Below are 20,362 nucleotides of genomic sequence, written 5' to 3' on the forward strand. Positions count from 1 at the left end.
GTTGGCCTTCGTAGCGAGAGGGTTCGAGTACAGGAGCAAGGATGTCTTGCTGCAGTTGTACAGGGCCTTGGAGATATCACACCTTGAGTATTGTGTGCAGTTTTGGTCGCCCTATTTGAGGAAGGATGTTCTTGCCATGGAGGGAGTGCAGTGAACATTCACCAGACTGATACCTGGGATGACAGGAATGACGTATAAGGAGAGATTGCGTCGATTGGGCTTATACTCGCTGGAGTTTAGAAGAATGAGAGGGGATCTCATTGAAACTTATAAAATTCTAACAGGACTAGACAGACTAGATGCAGGAAGGATGTTCCCGATGGCGGGGGGTGGGGGGGGGGGGTGGTGGTGTCCAGAATCAGGGGTCACAGTCTAAGGATAAGGGGTAAGCCATTTAGGACAGAGATGAGGAGGAATTTCTTCACCCAGAGACTGGTGAACCTGTGGAATTCTCTACCACAGAAGGCAGTTGAGGCCAATTCATTAAATATATTCAAGAAGGAGTTAGATATATTTCTTAAGGCTAAAGAGATCAAGGGATATGGGGAGAAGGCAGGGACAGGGTACTGAGTTTGGTTGATCAGCCATGGTTGATCAGCCATGATCTCATTAAATGGCGGAGCAGGCTCGAGGGGCCGAATGGCCTACTCCTGCTCCTATCTTCTATGTTTCTATGAATCCTGGTCCCAGCCAACTGTGTTGCTGCAGTTTGAAATAATCATGATGTTTGTAAAACAGATCTGTGCAAATTTTCAGTAATAACACATTTACTACAAAAGTAAATAAAACAGATTTTGAAAGGGATTTTAGAGACTTTAATATGATCATGAAAAAGTACAATTGCTTTTAAAACACAAATAAACAAAATATTTAGAAACACAGGCAAAATAATTAAAAACACAAAGTAACTAAATTACGAACCCCTCCCCCAGCACGAGTTACACCGATCGCCCTCCCCCGTCACGGTCCACCGCCTCTCCGGTCCCTCCCACCTTTTATGTTCCATTTGTTGCGGGCAAAAGTCACCGCCGCCAGTTCGTTGTCCGGTAGGTGCCCGCCGGGGGTACTCGGCCCCGCTTCCGGCCGCTGGTTGTTAGCGCAGGAAAGTAGAGGGGGCCCAGGGTTAGGCATCGGCTACCGACGGCCTGAGGCCCAGGCCGCTGTAGTAGTTCGCGCCCCGGGGGGGTGGAAGGGTCGTGAGGAGGGTGGCAGCGTTAACTGTGGTGAAGGCAGCAGAGGTCCGAGGAATAACGCACCACAGTAACAGTGTAGGCCGGGCGAAACCATACTGGAGGGATGCAAACTGAATTGTGGGCGAGATGAGCGTGGACTTGCACGGCAGTGATGTGTGTACGGGTCTGGACAAGAAAGGGGAGGTTTGATTTGGGGTGCTACTGTGAGGGCGCGGAGGTATTGAGGGTAGGTTTTGAGGAGGGGCGTAAAGGCAACGGTTTTGATGTATTGGGGGAATCTGGAACCAGTGTAGGTCAGCAAGGACGGTGATGGGTGAGCGGGACAGCAGAGTTATGCATAAAATATTTTATTTGACTTCCCTTACATATGAGGAAGATGCGAGTAATTCTACCGAATACACTGTCCCGTGTGTAATGTATGTAATGTATATATACCTTAAGGGAGAGAACTACTTTTTACAGCTCCTGTATACTGTAGTACCGGCAGTGACCACACCTGTATATAAACCCTGAGTAGTGATCTGTAAAGTTAGTTCTAGAGTAACCCTCATTCAGTAAACACCTGTTGAATCGTTCCCTGCAGTCTGATTATTGAAGGACACAACATTAAGATACACGGATATAACACCGTGTAAATTCCATAATGTTGCCAAGAGTAAAATCAGTGATCACTAACATTAATGGATATACACTGACCTGACTCAAAAAACTTTTTCATTTATATAACATCTTCCACGACCTCAGGATTTTCCAAAGTACTTCACTGCCAGTAAATTACCTTTTAAAGTTAATCGTCGTTATGTAGGCACATGCAGTAGTAATTTTTCTTTTAGTGAGGTCTCAAACAGATTATGTGCTTAGTTCCTGGTGTGGAGCTTGAACTCGTGATCTTGTGACTCCTAAGAGTGCTGCCAGTGTCCGCTTTACTTGATGTAGTTTTTCCTCAGTCAGAGGGTCGTGGATTCAAGTCCCACTTCAGGACTTAAGCACTTCTAGGCTGGCACTTCAATGCAGTACTGAAGGAGTGCTGCACTGTCAGGAGTGAGATGTTAAACTGAGGCCTCATCTAGTCATTCAAGTGGATGTAAAAGACCTCGTGGCCTGATTTGAAGAAGAGTAGGGGAGTTCTATGGTGTCCTGGCTTCTTGCTATTTAGGCAAATACCATTCTGCACTTGCAGCATCCATAGAATTTTACAGCACAGAAGGGAGCCATTCAGCTTATCGTGTCTTACCACTCTGCTTGAGCAATCATAAATAATCCCACTGCCCTGATCTCTTCCCATAGTTATATATCTTCCTCTACTTCAAATGCTTATCCAATTTCCCTTGCATTCAGCAATGGCCTCTGCCTCGATCACTCCCTATGGCAAAGCATTCCATGGTACAAAAATCCTCTGCTGAAAGAAATTTCTCCTAACCCCTCTCATAGAAACCTTGAAACCTTGCTCTCTTCATGATAATGTTTAGCTGATGATCTCTCATGACTGACTCCCCAATCAGAGGAAACAATCTTTCCTTATTCACTCCATTAAAACAGTCATAACTCTGAAAGCCTCTACTAAATCTCCTCTAAGCTCCCTCTGCTCCAGTGGATACGGTCCCAGTATCTCAAGTCTCTCCTCGTATCTATAGATTCCCATCCCTGGCATCACACACACAGTGCTCTAATTGCGGCCTAGAACATTTCATGTAGAAATTATTAATTACGTCTTTACCTGCTGCTAAAACCCAAAATTCTACTGGCTTTTTTAAACGGCTTCATCTACCAACACTTGGACTTTCAGGGAATTATGTGTTTGAACCCCTGTGTTCACACTCTTCAGTGTCTATCCATTGAACGTATACTCCCATTTCTTATTTTGGTTCCCAAAATCACACCTTTCCATATTAAACCTTTTCTTCCACCTGTCTGGACATTCTGCTAACCTGTGTGTGTTCCTGAAGTCTTTACATCCTTATTGTTTGCCAAACCACCTAATTCTATGTCATCACATTTTTGAGATTCTATTCCCAATGCCCTAGTCCAAAACATATATTTGTTTTTAAAAGTGGACCTAGCACTGTGGAACATTACCTCCAACCCTTCTCCAGCCTGAGCATTGTTTCAAGCGAAAGAAGCATACAAACAGCCAGGAATGACCAGTAACTCTCTTTACTGGTGATAGTGGTTGATGGTCCTACGTTACAACAGTGACTACACTTCAAAAGTACTTCACTGGCTATAAAGTGCTTTGGGATGTCCTGAGGTCGTGAAAGGCTTTCTTTTTATGGGGAGTTTTTGGACAGGACACGAGGAGAAATCCCTGCTCCCTGTCGGATATTGCCATGAGATTTGTAACATCCACCTGAACCATTTGCACACGCACGCAGGACCTCAACTTACCATCTCAGATCATGGACGGCACCTCCCTCAATACCACACTCAAGTGTCAGCCTAGATTAAAAACTCAAAACCACCAGCCTTCCTGGCCCAGAGCTGAAAGTGCTACCAACTGAGTCTTAGCACATTGCCCATGTGTAAGCTGCATGTATATTTGTGCAAGAGTTTGGTTGTTTTTTTTTAAAGTAACAACCGTTTGTTTTGTTCCAGTGACGAAAATGGCCCTGACCCAAGTTTCAAGCACCAAGTGCTTTGAAGGATATCAGAAGGTGTATGAACACGAGAGGTGAGTGCGTGTAATCAGCTACCGCCACAAACTACTTTTTTTTCCTATTAAGCCTTTTATTACTGGGATTCCTTTCTGTAATATAACGTAGCAAGCATTTTATATAAAATTTCAGTGCTGGTTAAGGTAAACAGTGGAAAATGTTATAACCCAATGAATAGAATTACATGGAATTTACAGCACAGAAACAGGCCTTTTGACCCAACTGGTCTAAGATTGAATATTGGACCATGCGACCGGTGTTTATGCTCCACATGAGCCTCTGCCCACCCTACTACATCTCACCCTATCGGCATATCCCTCTATTCCTTTCCCTCTCGTGTACTTAGCTAGCTTTGCATTAAATATATCTATGCTATTCACCTCAGTTACTCTGTGGTAGAGAGTTTCACATTCTAATCACTCTCTGAGTAAAGAAGTTGCTCCTGAATTCCTTATTGGATTTATTAGTGACTTTCTTCTAGTTATTGCCCCTAGAAACTGAAAATATAATAGTCAGCATGGATTCCAAAAGGGAAGGCCATGTTTGGCTAACCTTATTGAATTCTTTGAAGATGTAACTATAAGGGTAATGTAGTAGACGTAATATATTTGGATTTCCAACAAGCCTTCAATAATGTACCGCATAGTAGACTCATGGCTAAGGTCAGAACATGTGGAGTCAGGGGACAAATAGCAGAATGGATAGCAAGCTGGCTACAAAACAGAAGCCAGAGAGTAGGGGTTAAAGGTAGTTACTCAGAGGGGGAAATGGTGTTCCACAAGGATCGGTGCTGTTACCACTGTTGTTCACCATTTACATAAACGATCTGGACTCTGGAATCGGAAATACGATTTCAAAATTTGCGGAAAGCACCAAATTGGGGGGTGTAGTTAATACAGAGGAGGACTGCGACAAAATGCAGGAAGACATTAATAAACTTGCAGAATGGGCATGTAATTGGCAAACGAACTTCAATATAGATAAGTGTAAGGTAGTACATTTTGGTAGGAAGAATAAGGAGGCCACATACTGCTTGGAAAATAAGTGTCTAAATGGGGTAGAGAAACAGAGGGATCTGGGGGTGTAGATACGCAAATCAGTAGAAGTAGCAACGCAGGTTAATAAGACCGTGAAAAAACAAATTAAGCACTGGGGTTCATTTCTAGAGGGATAGAATTGAAAAGCAGAGAAGTTATGTTAAACTTGTATAGAACCTTGGTTAGACCACACTTGGAGGACTGTGAACAATTCTGGTCTCCATATTATAGAAAGGACATACAGGCGCAGGAGAAAGTGCAAAAAAGATTTAGTAGAATGATACCAGACCTGAAAGTTTATACCTATCAGGGAAAATCTCCCCTGTAGATGTGTCACATGCAACGGTACACTGTGATAAGTGCAAATACTACACAAGTACCAGGTCCCCACCCGCAGGACCCAAGCAAATGTCCTCCTTCACCCAGACTAATGAGGAGGACATGAGACCAAAGAGAGCTTACTACATGCCCTACTGGCAACCGTTTCCTGTAGCCAGAGCCAAAGGATCTGAGATGGCAGCAGGAGGTGGCGATACAGAGGTTGTGGATGAGTGCCCCAGGAAGAACACGCCGTCATCCAAACCCAAGAATTCCATAACAAGCCTAAAAAACACCTAGGGAACGGAAAATAAGATGGCCATAGACACTACACCAACAGACTAAACAACTGCAATCGATACCACCTATTGCGAAAGCATACGCATCGAGCCTATACAGCACAGAAACCAACCGTTTGGAATAACCATCCATTACCTGACCGACTGCTGATTCTGCTTCAGATGCAACAAGATATATCATGCCGTTGGTCTGTTCAGGATTCTCCTTGACATGAAACATCAGATCAAAAATTTCAAAACTAAGTGCACAAAATGTAATAAAACTGAATATCACTCTATTGCATGTCATGCCAAGTGTAGGGGTAGTAGGCTACCCACAACTGAAGGCGTTTTTCCCTGCGAGGGATGTGAACGAAAGTTCACTACACAAAGGGGTCTCGGCCAACACGAGAAGCACCACCACACTGCTTTAAGGAATGAGAAAAGAACCACAGCCCTCATTCCCAAGAAAGAAACTGGTAATAAGTCAATATGGTCGGAGGAGGAAACATCACTGCTGGTGGAACTGGAACAGCAGTTCCACGGGTACCGCGACATTAACAAAAGGATTGGTAACATCCTGAAATCTAAAACCCCCAAACAGATTTGTGATAAATGTCACGCACTACATAAAGTGACAGCAAAAGCTGAAGCTGAGGCTCCGAACACGAATAGCCCCATAGCGTTGAGAAATGAGTCAGAGCCCTCTGAAGCTGAGGATGCAGCCACTTCTGACCAATTGCTTCATAGTGGCTACCCTTGGATGCAACGAAAATATCGTCATCCTCCAGAACATAATGAAGGGGGCCAAGAGGAACAAAACAGAGCTGGCTTTGTTAACCTAGTGAAGGCATTTGACTCAGTTGGGCATGGGATGCTGTCTAAGGGCCTACAGAGGATGGGTGTGCCAAGAAGGTTCATTCATCTAGTGGAGAGCCTCTATACCGACACAACAACTGTTAGAGAGTGATAGAACCGCAACAAATCCAATCCTCATTAAGAGGGGAGTCAAACAAGGTGACGCTCTCTCACCACTATTGTTTAACATTACTATGGATCCTCTTATTTGCTGCCTAGAGCAAGCAAATTTGGGTGTAGCGATGAAGTTGAATAACAGATCCATTAACTGCACATCGCTCGTATTCGCTGATGACCTTGTCATTCTTAGTGACTCCCACGCCGGAATGACTGAGAACCTAAAAATTTTGCAGTCATTCTGTAAGAACACTGGTCTTGAGATTAATCTCAAGAAAACAGCTGGCTTTCACTTTATTTGTACCAGGAAGACATTTCTACACAACGGTCGGGAAAATTGGAAGATCACCGGAAGCCTGGTGAATTATATACTGCATGGGGAAATGGAGAAGTACTTTGGAGTTCATATCAACCTATGGGCAGGAGTTGCCGAGGACATGCAGACTGCCAAACTCAGTTCGTGGACAGCGGGACTCAGATCGAGCTGAAACCAACTCAGAAATGTGAGATTCTGAAAATACACATGATCCCGCGGATATATTCCCATCTCATACTTACTGAAGCCCCGCAAAATACACTTACAAAACTGGATCAGTTACTTAAGAAATCAGTTAAAGAGATACTACATCACCCCAGTGATGTAACAGATGGAATCCTGTACGCGGCAAATAAGGATGGAGGCCTGGGTCTTCCGAAATTGGAGGTTCAGATTCCATCTGCCATTATTAGGAAGCTTGAATCTCTAGAAATCTCCAGTGATGTGTAGTAATCCAAAGCACCATTTGTATACCGCGGCGAGAAAAAGCGAGAGAACAGTTACGTGGTTCAGGAACTTAAGAGCTCTCAAGGAGCTTGAGGACTTCCTCGAACCCAATCAGGGACACCCCAACGTCAGCAGTGATATGCCCAGACTACCTCGCATAGCAGAGGAAATGATAGTGATGCAAATAAGGGGTGTTAACATTCCTGGCGGGAGAATTAGACCAGAGAACAGGTACGCGGACTGGAGAAAGTGGGAGTTCACAAGATGGGCTAACCTTCAGTGTCAGGGTTCCAGAATACAATACTACCATAATGATAGGACATCCAATTTGTGGACTAATACATCTCTCAATCTCAAACAATCGCAGTTCATAAAGGGCTTATTACTCAGGTGCAACATATACCCCACAAGATGTACCCTTTCATATGGTCACAGTAATATGGCAAAAAGATGTAGAAGATACTTGTTGGCTGATGAGACATTAGCGCACACATCCCAGCGGTCAAAAATGCTCGCATAAAGTGCCATAATAAAATTTTGGACAAGTTGAAGGAGCATGTGTCCAAGTATGGATGGACTGCACATGTCGAATCAAGGTTCACAACACAGGATGGGAAACTATGGAAGCCTGATGTAATATTCACGACAGGGAAGGGGGTCGCTGTGGTCCACGTGACCGTCCGATATGAAGGCAACAACCATGCGCTCGAGAAGGCATGGGTGGAGAAATGCGAGAAATACCAACACTTAACACCCCAAATCATCGAACTGACCAAAGGCTCTTCAATCAAGTTCTTTGGCTTCGTAATGGGTGCTAGAGGTAAATGGCTGGAACACAACAATGCTCTAATGAAATATCTGAAAATTGAGAGCTTTAACACTTTCTCAAAACACATCTCAAGATTAACTATGTCGCTCACATTGGAAATGTTGCAGATCTTTAACGATCTGTAACCACTGGTGTAATGTCTGTGCTATAACTTAGACAAAATAAATCTATATATAGACTAATGCATGCTTTACTTATTGTTGTTAGAGGTTTAGTTGTAGTTATTGTGTTTATTAATCATTGTATGTTTAATAGAGAACATCAGATGATGATTATGGGTATGGCTCCATGAGCCGCTACCCAAATGACACAGGGCCTCAGCTGCATTTCCCCTTCAGTGGTGAAATTCATGCTAGATGTAACAGATCGCTGTCTGCTGTTTATCACAGATTAACTGTGTCCTATCCAACATCAGAGTACCCTCAGTTCTCCCATGGCCTGTGTGAACTTGCTGGATTTGACCCTGTGGATGAGCCACATTAAGACTCGAAAAAGACACTCACTTAATGGGTCTTGTCCCACGAGTATATTCAAATAGTCACTAATAAATCCAATAGGGACTTCAGGAGAAACTTCTTTACCCAGAGTGGTTAGAATGAGGAACTCGCTGGCACAAGGAGTAGTTGAGGCGAATAGTATAGATGCATTTCAGGGGAAGCTAGATAAACACATGAGGGAGAAAGGAATAGAAGGATATGTTGATAGGGTTAGATGAAGAATGGTGGGAGGAGACTTGTGTGGAGTGTAAACACCGCCATGGACCTGTTGGGCCGAATGGCCTGTTTCTGTGTTGTAAATACTTTGTAAACTGCTTCATAATTTTATAGAGTTCTATTAGGTTATCCCTCAGCCTTCTCTTTTCTACCCAGCCTGTTCATCCTTTCCTGATGGTTATAACCTCTCGGTTCTGGTATCATCCTTGTAAACCTTTTTTGAACCTTCTCCAGTGCCTTTTTTTTAATAATATGGAGACCAGAACTGTGCACAGTACTCAAGTGTGGCCTAACCAAGGCTCTATACAAGTTTAACATAATTTCTCTGCTTTTCAATTCTATTCCTCTAGAAATGAACCCCTGTATTTTGCTTGCATTTTTTATGATCTTGGTAACTTGTGTTGCTACTTTTAATGATTTGTGAATCACTACCCCTAGATCCATTTGCTCCTCTACCCCATTTAGACTCTTATTTTCAAGCAGTATGTGGCCTCCTTATTCTTCCTTCCAAAATGCACGACCTCACACTTCACTATATTGAAATTCATTTGCCATTCACACACTTATTCTGCAAGTTTAGTAACGTCGTCTTGTATTTTGTCACAGTCTTCTTCAGTATTAACTACACCCCCCAATTTGGTGTCATCCGCAAATATTGAAATTGTTCTTCCGATTCCCAAGTTCAAATTGTTTATGTATTTCTTAAGCACTAAAATAAATTAGAATGTGCTAGTTGGTCCAATAACATTTTGCCACAAATCTTAGAATGCTAAATAAATTTTAAATGTTCTCAATCATTATCTCGGTATATTTTTGGTCTTTCATATTGAATTAAAGGACCTGTTGTAGTCCAATAAGGAAAATTGCACTTCCAAAAGACATTGCGGGGTCGATTTTCCTGGCGCCGTCAGGCGGGGTTTCAGGCGTGTGGGGGGGGGGGGGGGGATCCCGATTTCGGGGGTCCCGACACCATCCCGCCCAAAACCCGCCTCCACGTAAGTTTCAGGGGAGGCGGGTACCCGCCCTGCACTGGGACCCACCGACCCGAGGCGGGAAGGGATTAGTGCCAATTAACTGCCTGTTAACAGGTAGTTAACAGGCAGTTTTTAGCCTAATCCCTATTTTGAGGGGTGTCGTGTGGGATTCCCGACGGCTCCAAACCACGCCAGGTTAGAGCAGGCGGGCTGACAGGTTGAAGGACTTGGAGGGGTTGCGATGTCGGTGTTCAGGTGAGTGATGGGTGCATGAGTGCAAAGGTAAGTGTGTTTGGTGTGTAAAGAAGTTTAAATTACCTGTACTTACCTTAACAGCCTTTCTTCCTCTAGGTTTCAGGAGTCCATCACTCAGCCGGCACTGAACGCAAAATGGCTGCGAGCTGTCAAAAGTGACAGCCTTCAGCTTTCATTGCCGGTGAGACTTCTAACTGAGTCTGTGTAGAAGGACTCAGGTTAGAAGTCAGACTGTCAGTGTTTGACAGCTTCAAACAGCTGTGAAACACTGATATTTCATCTGTCAAGACCTCTTGACAGATGAAATTTCAGTCTGTGACGTCACCTGTTGCCGGGTGGCCCTTAATTGGCCTGCTGAGCCCGCTGGGTGGGCTTAACAAGGTCAATCAAGGGAAAATCGCGTGGATTGGCCGAACGTCGATGTAGGCGGGACTAAAACCCGAAAGTTGTAGTCCCGCCTCCTTCCCAACAGCTTTAGGAAAATCGACCCCTACAGCTCACCTGATGGTTTAGCAGATTTATGCAGTAAGTAGCCAAGCCACACAGACCAGGGAGGCCCCACGTACAATCCCTGGTCTGTGCTGAGGTGGCTGATCAAAGTGTGTGTGGGGGGGAGGTGGGGGTTGGGGAGGGATGGCAGCTTAGTAGTTGGTCCCAGCGCCCTTGGGGTCGAGGAGGAGGAAAAATTCAGCTGGGGTTCCTACACCTGATTATAGTCCCACTGGTAGTGCATATCAACATTGGACAAGGGCAGGGTTGGTTTGGCTGTGATGTGTCCATAGTGAAATAACCTGCTGACACTCACGGTCAAGGCTTATGTGAATATTGAGCACCTGGGTGAGGTACCAGAGGGTGAGTAATGCCCATGAAATGTACCCCAGGCATCAACGTATTCAGGGAAAGAGGAGAGCAGGGAAAATTTGCAAGGTATAAAAACTCATTACATCTTGCAGCATCCAGTGGCTGCTCTCATGTCTCTTCCCAGGTAAGCAGTGCCTGTTTATTTTCCTGATTTTTCTACCCCTATCTCTATTCTCAGAAGATGGGTAACTCATGCTGGAACTTCTAGTTGTCCCCTTACAACTACTTACTCAGAATTGTCTATTTTAGATGGGTGATCCAAAATCTGATGAAAACATTTTAATTATCAATTGGTGGGTTTTGTTTTACATATGCAGTTATACAACCTTGCATATGTCTAGCCAGTATGTGGCTTCTCTCTCCATTTCCAGACCAAAAAACTAGGCAGCCCTTGCCTGTAGGAGAAGCCAGAAATTTGACATACTGAATAAGTTTAATGCCGTGGAACAAATTGAATTGTAGCCGCCTTTATTTTCACCAACCATCCAGCCTGGAGGGGACAAACAGTGGAACCTGCTCCTCAGCTACATATTGGCCCGTATATTCTGATGCCTACGGGTGTGTACAAGCTGTGTACCCACCGTAGAGACATCGGAAATGCTGGTTTCAGGCATGCGACGCGCATGCGCTGAAAACCGGCATTTCCAATCTGTCAAGAATTAAATTTTTGTTTAAAATATTTAATTTATTGTAATTTTAAAAACATGATGGTTTTTTAAAAATTTATTTAGTGTTTTACTGTGTTTTTGGGGTGATCTCCATTCATATATTTGACTGGTCTATCTGTCAAAAGTATGAAGGGAGATTCCCTTCTCCTAATGGCTGGCCTGGCCCACGTGATCCCAGGGACGCTTGCATACTGCCTGCGCCCCTGGGATACGTGGGCCCTGCGCATTTCGACTTTGGAGCGGCCCAGGAGCAGAAGTGTCCGCACCTCAGCAGCCCTCAGGTACGCTCGTAGATTTTTTTTCCGATTAGGAGGCATCCACACGGAGGAAGCCTCCTATCGGAAATTACGGGCCAATAGCTCTCGATTTAAAATATTTTACAACCTCATCAGCAGCAAGACCATATCTAGACTTCAGGTCACAAAATCGTTCTCCCTTTCCACCGCCCCGTCCCTTCCTACAGGCGAGTATAAATCCTGCATTGTTCCTGCCCTGAAATCCTATCTTATGAATGGCCTCCTGATCTAAACAGTGGACTTTGCCAGTTGAGCTCTCTGGAAGAGGAGTTGTTCTTGGACCTCAAGCTTTACCCAAGATTAAAATTGTATTTCTATTACGTTAACTCTGTTTCTCAGTCTACATACTTGAGCATATTTAGCACATAATATTGTTAATATATTAAATGTTGTCATTTTAATAATTGTTTGAAGGACATTGTGTCTCCATTTTAATCTTTCATAATCAGCTGCGGGACAATGACAGACCTCGTCATTTGTTTACAGGTTCAGTGAGCGATGGTCATGACACAGATGTAGTATAGAGATCATTTTAATGTGACCCCTAAACTAATGTGCTGTCCAACCAGTATCACAGTTTCTATCACTGCTTCTAATGGTGTATGTGACAGCAGTATAAATAAGAACCTCGTTAAGGATACACTAATGACTCCTGGGCTCGTACTTAGTTTCAGAAACTTACTTTAGCAATTACAATGGAGCAATTCCAGCACACTATATAAGGAAAGTTTAACAGGAATTTAGAAACATTTGACTGGGCTGTAAATCATTTGATTACGCTGTAGTTAGACTGTTTTGCAGCTAAGGTCACAGCCCTCCAACGGCGCACTGATATTACCGCAGCGTTTTGTTTTTGATGCTTAATTGGTTCAGAATTGTAGCATTTCTGATAGAACTGAGTGGAGCTTTCTGTGAAGTGAGCTGTAATCATTGTTTTTAAGTGGGGTGTGATGCATGCAAATTGAATATTCTGAGCAGAGAGAGCGACTGTGTGACCAGAAGATAATGTCAGGTGTGCATGTAATATGCATGTTGTTATCCCCCATTTCTAAAGTTCTTTTGTTCCTTTTAAAGAAATTGCCCTGGCCAATATTTATCCCTCAATCAACATCACTAAAACAGATTATCTGATTATTGTCGCATTGCTGTGTGTGGGAGCTTGCTGTGCGCAAATTAGCTGCCGCGTTTCCTTCATTACAACAGTGACTACACTTCAAAAAGTACTTCATTGGCTGTAAAGTGCTTTGGAACGTCCGGTGCTTGTGAAAGGCACTATATAAATGCAAGTCTTTTTTTCTCCCTCTCGCTTTCTCCTCTTTTCTCTCTTCTCTTCTCTCTCTTTCTGTTCACACCGCACATCAATTCCTGGCTGAAAGGGTCGCGCACATCGCACTTCTCAAGCATCCTGGACTTCGGCCAATTATCCCTGTTTTTTGTGGGGCCTGTCTGGCTGGTTCAAAGTTTATGTTGCTTGTGTCTGTCTGTACCTGCTCAGTGGGAAGTAGATGAGAACAGCCTGTTGTGACTGCCCCTTATGCTGACTACCTGCACAGTCGGAGATAGGTGAGAACAGCCTTGATTTTTGTTCTGTTTTTCCCCGTGTGGTGAAGCACTTTTCCAAATCCAGTGCTTGCTCAAGCAGAGTGGCTAAGGTCAGAAACCTTGCCCAGGAGTGGTAGATTCACCATTTTTGTTGTTTGCGTTGATGGGTTGTGTTACAAAATTTAAAGAGCATTTAATTTTTGTTTTGAACGACAGCTCGGAGTTAAAATGCAAGATGCGGTTTGGAATCTATTTACCTCGAAAAGCAGAGAGTGTGAAGTGCCCTGTGCTGTACTGGCTTTCAGGTAATTTAAAATATTGTAAAAACACTGCATTTTCTGCCTTATCTCTCTGAGCCTTTCTACAGTGCATAGTCATTTACTATGGTCCTAAAAAGGTGCCTTTTCCTTTAGCCCATTTTAGACTTCGCGATTTGGGACTGACCCAGTAAATTGATTGCTAGAAAATAAACTACCATACCTGAGATATCCGTTCAGTATTTCACCAGTAACTGCTACTCATATATTTGGAGATTCACCAAAGATGCTGGGAAATAGTTTTGAAATGAGGCTTCTTGTACGGGATGCTGCTAGGAAGATAAGAGGAGCTTTTGCATCATATTGTATGATGTCTTCTGCTTACCTTAAAATTAAAGTTCTATTATAAATTGATATGATTCCCTGGGTCACAGCACATCACAAGTCACATAACCCCTCCAGGTAACAAGGACCCTACAGAGTATTACACACTTGAACAGCAACAGGTGTTGGAGATTGACAGGGCCCAACTTATTGCCTCACAGAGGGCTTAAGTCAAGTGAAAAAGGTGAACATGGCACCCTGCCAGGCTGGGGTCATGGGATGGGGTTTGGACAGGGTGTAGTCTCCATGGGTGTCCAAATGGGCGGTGGGGAGCCAGGGCCTCCTCATTCCTCCGCTATTCCCAGACAATCCTCCGCCTCCTCATACGACCCCCAACTCCTGGACTATCCTTAGCCTCCTCATTCCTCCCCCACTCCCCGGACAGTCCTCCGCCACGTGAGTTTACAGTTTTAAAAGCTGTCGGTGCTAAATAAATGTACTCATTTGTACTGTTTACAATTGTCACCTTTGATTGTGAAAAGTTGATGTTACCATTTGCATTGCATGACAAGCTATTCATATTTCTTTTGTCTACTAGAAATATTGATGTCTGGATTTCTATAAATAATGTGTGGAGGGGAAGTACTGTAAGTCTTCCCACTGATATTCCTGGCAGAGGATAAAATGCTCCATGAGTGTGTTGGTATGAAACTTGGCAGTTACCATCTGTGTTGGTGTGGCTCAACATCCACTGAACTTTGAACATTGTCCGGCCTTGTGAATAAATTGTTGTCTTACAGAAGTGTTAAATGCAGTGAATGAAACTGCGGCCACTGGAGAGTCCTTTGTGAAAAGCAGTGAGAGGCAGTTTTCTGGCAGAAGCAACAGTACTGGTTCTTAGTGTCTAAAATACTACATTTTGCAATTCTTGCCTCTACAGATTAATACATAAATTAAAAGACTAATAAAAGGAGTCTGTTGTGCAGAACGTCGAGTACCCCATGAACCTCATGGGACAGATTTCCCTGTTCCTGCAACCAGAGCTATTGAATAGTCTGGGCGCAGTGGCTAGGAGAAAATCTGGTGGTGAGAAATGCACACCCCAAATGGAGCCCAGCCAATTCTCTGTTCTGGATGGACGATCGTGCAGGCTCCCTTACAGGCGTGAGCTCCTCTACGCCCAAGCTTCCTCCATCCTCTGTGCGCAGGTGATCAGAAAATCAAAGCCCTATATCTTCATTGTCAAAGTGGACAAAGTTACGATTTGGGTTTCATCCACCAGGTTGTTGGTGAAGATGAGAAACGATGGGATCCAGTGTGCTTTCTTAGGATACCATTCCCTAATTGTTGTAGTAAGACTAGTCCCATTTATCACGGCCTTGTGTCCTCCAGAGTATACTATTCCATGGCTGACCTGATATACCACAAGAGGCCAACTGTTCAATGAGACAGAGATGCCATACCCTGTTGGAAGACTAGAAATAACAAGGGGTACTGCTGTGACTTTATCCTAGGCATTCACGGGGATCGTGAGATTGAGCGTGTTAGGCTGACTTGATTCTACTTGGAAACCACATTGGCAACCAGATAGGTTGTTGTGTTTGAGGTATTTTGCTCAGCACCTTCTCATTTACTTCAGTTTTCATGAGATTTGATGTGACAATGCTCTTGTGTGGTTAGCTCACATTATAGTCTTGGTGTAGTGTTGTCTTGAAAAATGCGGTTGATGTGGAGCAGCGCGATAACGCTCAACAAGGGTAATAGAAGCCACTAGTTCAATAGCTGCAAAATGCTTGCACCACTTTGCTATCTTGCTGCCAATTTCCAAGTATAACTGAAAGGCTATAATAATTGTTTTCCAGTCATTCACATGTGCAGTGATTCAGTAATGCTGGGAGCTCACTGTGCACAGTACAGATGCACCTGTTATTGTAATAGGACCACGTCAGTGTGTCTGAGTCTAAGCTGACTTACCTTTCAGAAAATAACATTTAGTTTAGAGTCCACAGTTGACTGACTTTGAGACTTGACAATTTCTTTCCATACCAGCATATTCTGGCAGCAACTTGCCTCTTGGTTGAGAGCCATCGCTCTAACGAAGGGAAAGTGTCCTTTGTCACAGTGATATGGCAGCCGCACAAAGTACTTGATGAGTACACTCGGGAAAGGTTCTGGTTTTAGCTTTTCCAAACAATTAGTCCTGGGTAGCTGTAAATCTTCACTCGAGCTATGACTGGCACTGACAGCTGAGTCACCTACTGCTTGAGAGATGTTAACTTTAAAACACCCTATAATACTGTTCATCAGCCAGCTAAAACATTATGTAGTAACTACCGCTATATATCAGCATAAAATAGAATATCTACGGTTTGTTTGAAATTATGTGACATTCATTTTCTTTATTGCTGTTTTTTAGTGTTTTATGTATTATATCCTGTATGTAATAATGCACCTTGCATTTATATAGTACCTTTAACGTACTGAATGACCCATGGCTCAGTGCACTTGAGTAACGAGAGGATGAAAACATCTAGAGAGAATTAAGGGAGGTGATTGAAGGCTTGGGAGAAAAGACGGGCTTTGAGAAGTAATTTAAAGGAGGAGAGAGGTAGAGAATTCCAGAATCATAGAATAGTACATCACAGAAGGAGGCCATTTGGCCCATCGAATTTGCGCCGGCTCTTTCGAAGAGCAATCTAGTTAGTCCCACTCTTTCTCCATATCCCTGCAATCTTTTCACCTTCAAGTATTTGTCCAATTCCCTTTCGAAGGCTACAATATAATCTGTATCCACCACCCTATCAGGCAGTGCATTCCAAAATGTTTTCCTCATGTCGCCTCTGGTTCTTTTGCCAATCACCTTAAATCTGTGCCCTCTGGTTATTGACCCTTCAGCCATTGGAAACAGTTTCTCTTTATTTATCTAAACCCTACATAATTTTGAACACCTCTATTAAATCTCCTCTTAACCTCTGCTCTAAGGAGAACAACCCCAGCTTCTCCAGTCTATCCACATAACTGTAATCCCTAATCCCAGGAACCATTCTAGTAAATCTCTTCTGTATCCTCTCCAAAGCCTTCATGTCCTTCCTAAAGTGTGGTTCCCAGAATTAGACACAATACTCCAGCTGGGGCCGAACTGGTGTTTTATATCGGTTTACCATAACTTCCTGGGTTTTGTACTCTCTGCCTCTATTTATAAAGCCCAGGATCCCATATGCTCTATTAACTGCTTTGTTAACCTGTCCTGCCACCTTCAAAGATTGGTGCACAAGCACCCCCAGGTCTCTCTCTTCTTGCACCCCCTTTACTGTACTGTCTCTCCTCATTCTTCCTATCAAACTGTATCCCTTCACACTTTTCTGCATTGAATTTCATTTGCCCAGAGTCCGCCCATTCCACCAGCCTGTCTGTGTCCTCTTGAGGTCTATTACTATCTTCTTCACTGTTTACTATACTTCTAAGTTTTGTGTCATCTGCAAATTTCAAAATTGTGCCTTGTACCCCCAAGCCCAAGTCATTAATGTATATTAAAAACAGCAGTGGTCCTAGTACAGAACCATGGGCAACGCCACTGTATACCTCCCTCCAGTCCAAAAAACAGAGAGCAGGCTTTAGACAACGGAAGGCCATAGCACCAGTGATGGGGCAGAGAGAGGGTGGGATGCTCAGGAAGCCAGTCAGAAGGGCGTGTAAGTATGGAGATGATTTTAGAGGTAGAATGGAGCAAGGTCATGGAGGGATTTGAAGATGAGGATTTTAAGTTTAATGTTTGGGGTGTCAGAAAACCAGTGTAGGTAGGTAAGGGCGGGGCTGATGGATGAACGGGACTTAATATGAGACGGGATGTGAGTAACTGCACTTTGGACAAGTTGCTGTTTATGGAGCCATTCTGTAGGGATCAGCAGTTCTAAAGAGTGAATACATTTTATCCTCTGATGCTGTAGTCCACCTCTTGGGGTGGCTGCAAATGTGCATGATGCTAGAGAGAATGCAAAGACCCAGTTTGGGGATCATTGAAAAAAGTTGTTGGTATCCTTGACTAGCATGGTTATTGAATAGGGGAATTGTGAAGTGAGGTGAAGTGCTACAGGCTATGCAAGAAAGTAATTGTGTTAATTTTTGTGGAAAACTTGGAATTACAGTAAATCTTACCACTGATTCTTCACAAGAGCGAGGTGGAATGAAAGGCTGATGGGCTGTAATGCTGCTCCTACTTCCAATGCCAACTTCTTCAGTTTCTTTGGTAATCTGGTGCTCTGGCTGCTAACACTGATTCATCAACAGGGTGCTAATGAATCTCCTCCACACTGTGGGGAGGTCAGGAGTATCTTTGAGGGATGGAAAGTTGAGAAGGTTTCCCCATGCCAACTTGTGACTTAATCAATGTCAGCCTTGGCTCAGTAGCTGAGTCAGAAGGTGGGGGGTTCAAGTCCCGCTCCAGAGACTTGTGCAGTGCTAGGGGAGTGCTGAACTGTTGAAGGTGTGCTGTCTTTCAGATGAGACGTTAAACCGAGGCCCCATCTGCTCTCTCGGGTGGACGTAAAAGATCCCATGGCACTATTTCGAAGAAGAGCAGGAGTCGTTCTCCCTGGTGTCCTGGCCAATATTTATCCCTCAATCAAAATAACAAAAAAAAAGTTATCTGGTCATTATCGCATTGCTGTTTTTGGGAGCATGCTGTGTGCAAATTGGCTGCCGTGTTTCCTACATTGCAAGAGTACTTTCAGAAGTACTTCATTAGCTGTAAAGCACTTTGGGACGTCCTGAGGTCATGGAAAGGCGCTATATATAAATACAAGTCTTTCTTTTTCTTTGTGAATCACCAAGGATTTAGTCAACAGCAATCAACATGCAGCTCAGGAGAAAATAGTGGGATTCGTCCTCTGATTTTAACTCATTTCTAAAACATATTACAAGGTGGGCTTTTGGCATTCATTGTCACTATGCAGTTACTGGGGGATTCTGCCTCTCCCACCCTTCTACATCAGCTGTCACTCTTCAACCAAGCTTTTGATAAACACTCCGAATATCTCCTCCTTTGGCTTGGCATCCAATTTTTTATACCTTAAGTTCAAATTGTTGAGCTGCTTTTAATGTTTTTTAAGCTTCAGGGATGTTGAGTCATGATGCTAATAATGTCCCACCAAACAGCTGGCAAATTTATCAAGTGCAAACATTAAGATTGGCATCTGTAATATGTGGAGTACAATGTGCAACTTGGAGACTCATTAACTCCCATGTTTGTAACTTTTAAATGCCTAACTTTGTTATTATGGGCTCGATTTTAATAGCCCTGAGGCGGCGAGTTTGGAGGCGGGTCTGTTGGGAAAATCGGGAAAAATGGCTTCAGACACCCAACCCGCCTCCATCCTGCCCCCACCCGATTTTCCTGAGTGTCTGTTTAGCTGCTCCCAAACTGACCCGTCTCCAACTGGTGGGACAGGTAGCTAAGGCAGTTAACAGCCTGTTAACTGCCTTGCTAATCCTATTTTCATAGTAGTTTCCTATTTTCCTGCTTCTGGCTCCTGTTTTCCGACTAGTCAGAAACAGGCCAGGTTCAAGGAGACGAGTTGCTGGAGGACATGATTTGTAGTCATTGGTGGAGCACTTTAAAAGTGCCTCTGAAACATGGCTGACATTCAAATGCAACAACTTTGCTGTTGTAGGTATGGGATAACATTTTGCACATCTACTGAACTTCTGACTGTTCAAGCTGACACCCATCTGCAGTGTGTCATGAATGGAATTATTTCAAGCTACTTAGACTGTGCGCTTGCACGATTGTTACCTCAAATGAAATCTATAGTAAGGGGATGGGAAACATTTATGTTCTCTCATCCTGGTCCTCCTAATCGGAGGAGCAGCAGCCACGTGGCTCATCACTTTTCTTCCCAGGAAGAGGAGTAGGAGGACGACGAGGGGAGCCTTGCATGCCCTGTTGTGACCAATGCAGCATCCCTCCAGTTCACTGCGGCCCGTCAACCAGGGTATGCACACTGCCATGCCACATTACCATAAGCTTACTCTTCGACCATAGGTGGCCACCATATGGCTCTGTAATTGCAGGCGACACTTGTCCAATGTCATACTTCATCTCTGCTATACCCTCTTACTTCCTATCACTTTTACCATCAGCATTACAAATGCAAGTCGCCCTGAGCCCTCAATGCGCTTTTGCCATTTCCCAGAACATATAGGCCACACAATCAACTGTTTGACATAATTTATCTTTAACACATTTCAAAATATATCAGCAAGAGTCAGGAAAAAAAAGAAACATCACCCAAGTGAGCTCCCTTGTGACTATAGGTGCTTACGAACGGACGGAGAGGAACAGAAGCTGGGAGTGCAATTCTGCAGGGGGGTAAGAATCGGGGGTGCATGGGAGTAATGGATGGGTAGGTGGGTGGGGAGGCTTCATAAAC

The 20,362-nt window shown here is 43.8% G+C and overlaps 1 protein-coding gene across 3 annotated transcripts in view; it reads left to right on the top strand.

Moving 5' to 3' along the window:
* Positions 1 to 937: 937 nt before the first annotated feature.
* esd (esterase D/formylglutathione hydrolase) overlaps positions 938 to 20,362 on the top strand; it is a 42,594-nt gene continuing 23,169 nt past the window's right edge. The window contains exons 1-3 of one of the 3 annotated variants that reach the window (XM_086006474.1): positions 938 to 1,046; positions 3,786 to 3,861; positions 13,570 to 13,658. In XM_086006474.1, the coding sequence (XP_085862600.1) occupies positions 998 to 1,046; positions 3,786 to 3,861; positions 13,570 to 13,658 (214 nt within the window). In that variant the 5' untranslated portion in view covers positions 938 to 997. Of the gene's footprint in view, positions 1,047 to 1,255; positions 1,347 to 1,527; positions 1,610 to 3,785; positions 3,862 to 13,569; positions 13,659 to 20,362 lie in introns of those variants that run through there. The other 2 variants (XM_086006475.1, XM_086006476.1) reach the window with 2 other exon arrangements.

Source organism: Somniosus microcephalus, chromosome 14, assembly GCF_052327205.1.
Source record: "Somniosus microcephalus isolate GS21.2 chromosome 14, FLI_Smic_1.0, whole genome shotgun sequence".
Classification (NCBI taxonomy): Eukaryota; Metazoa; Chordata; class Chondrichthyes; order Squaliformes; family Somniosidae; genus Somniosus; species Somniosus microcephalus.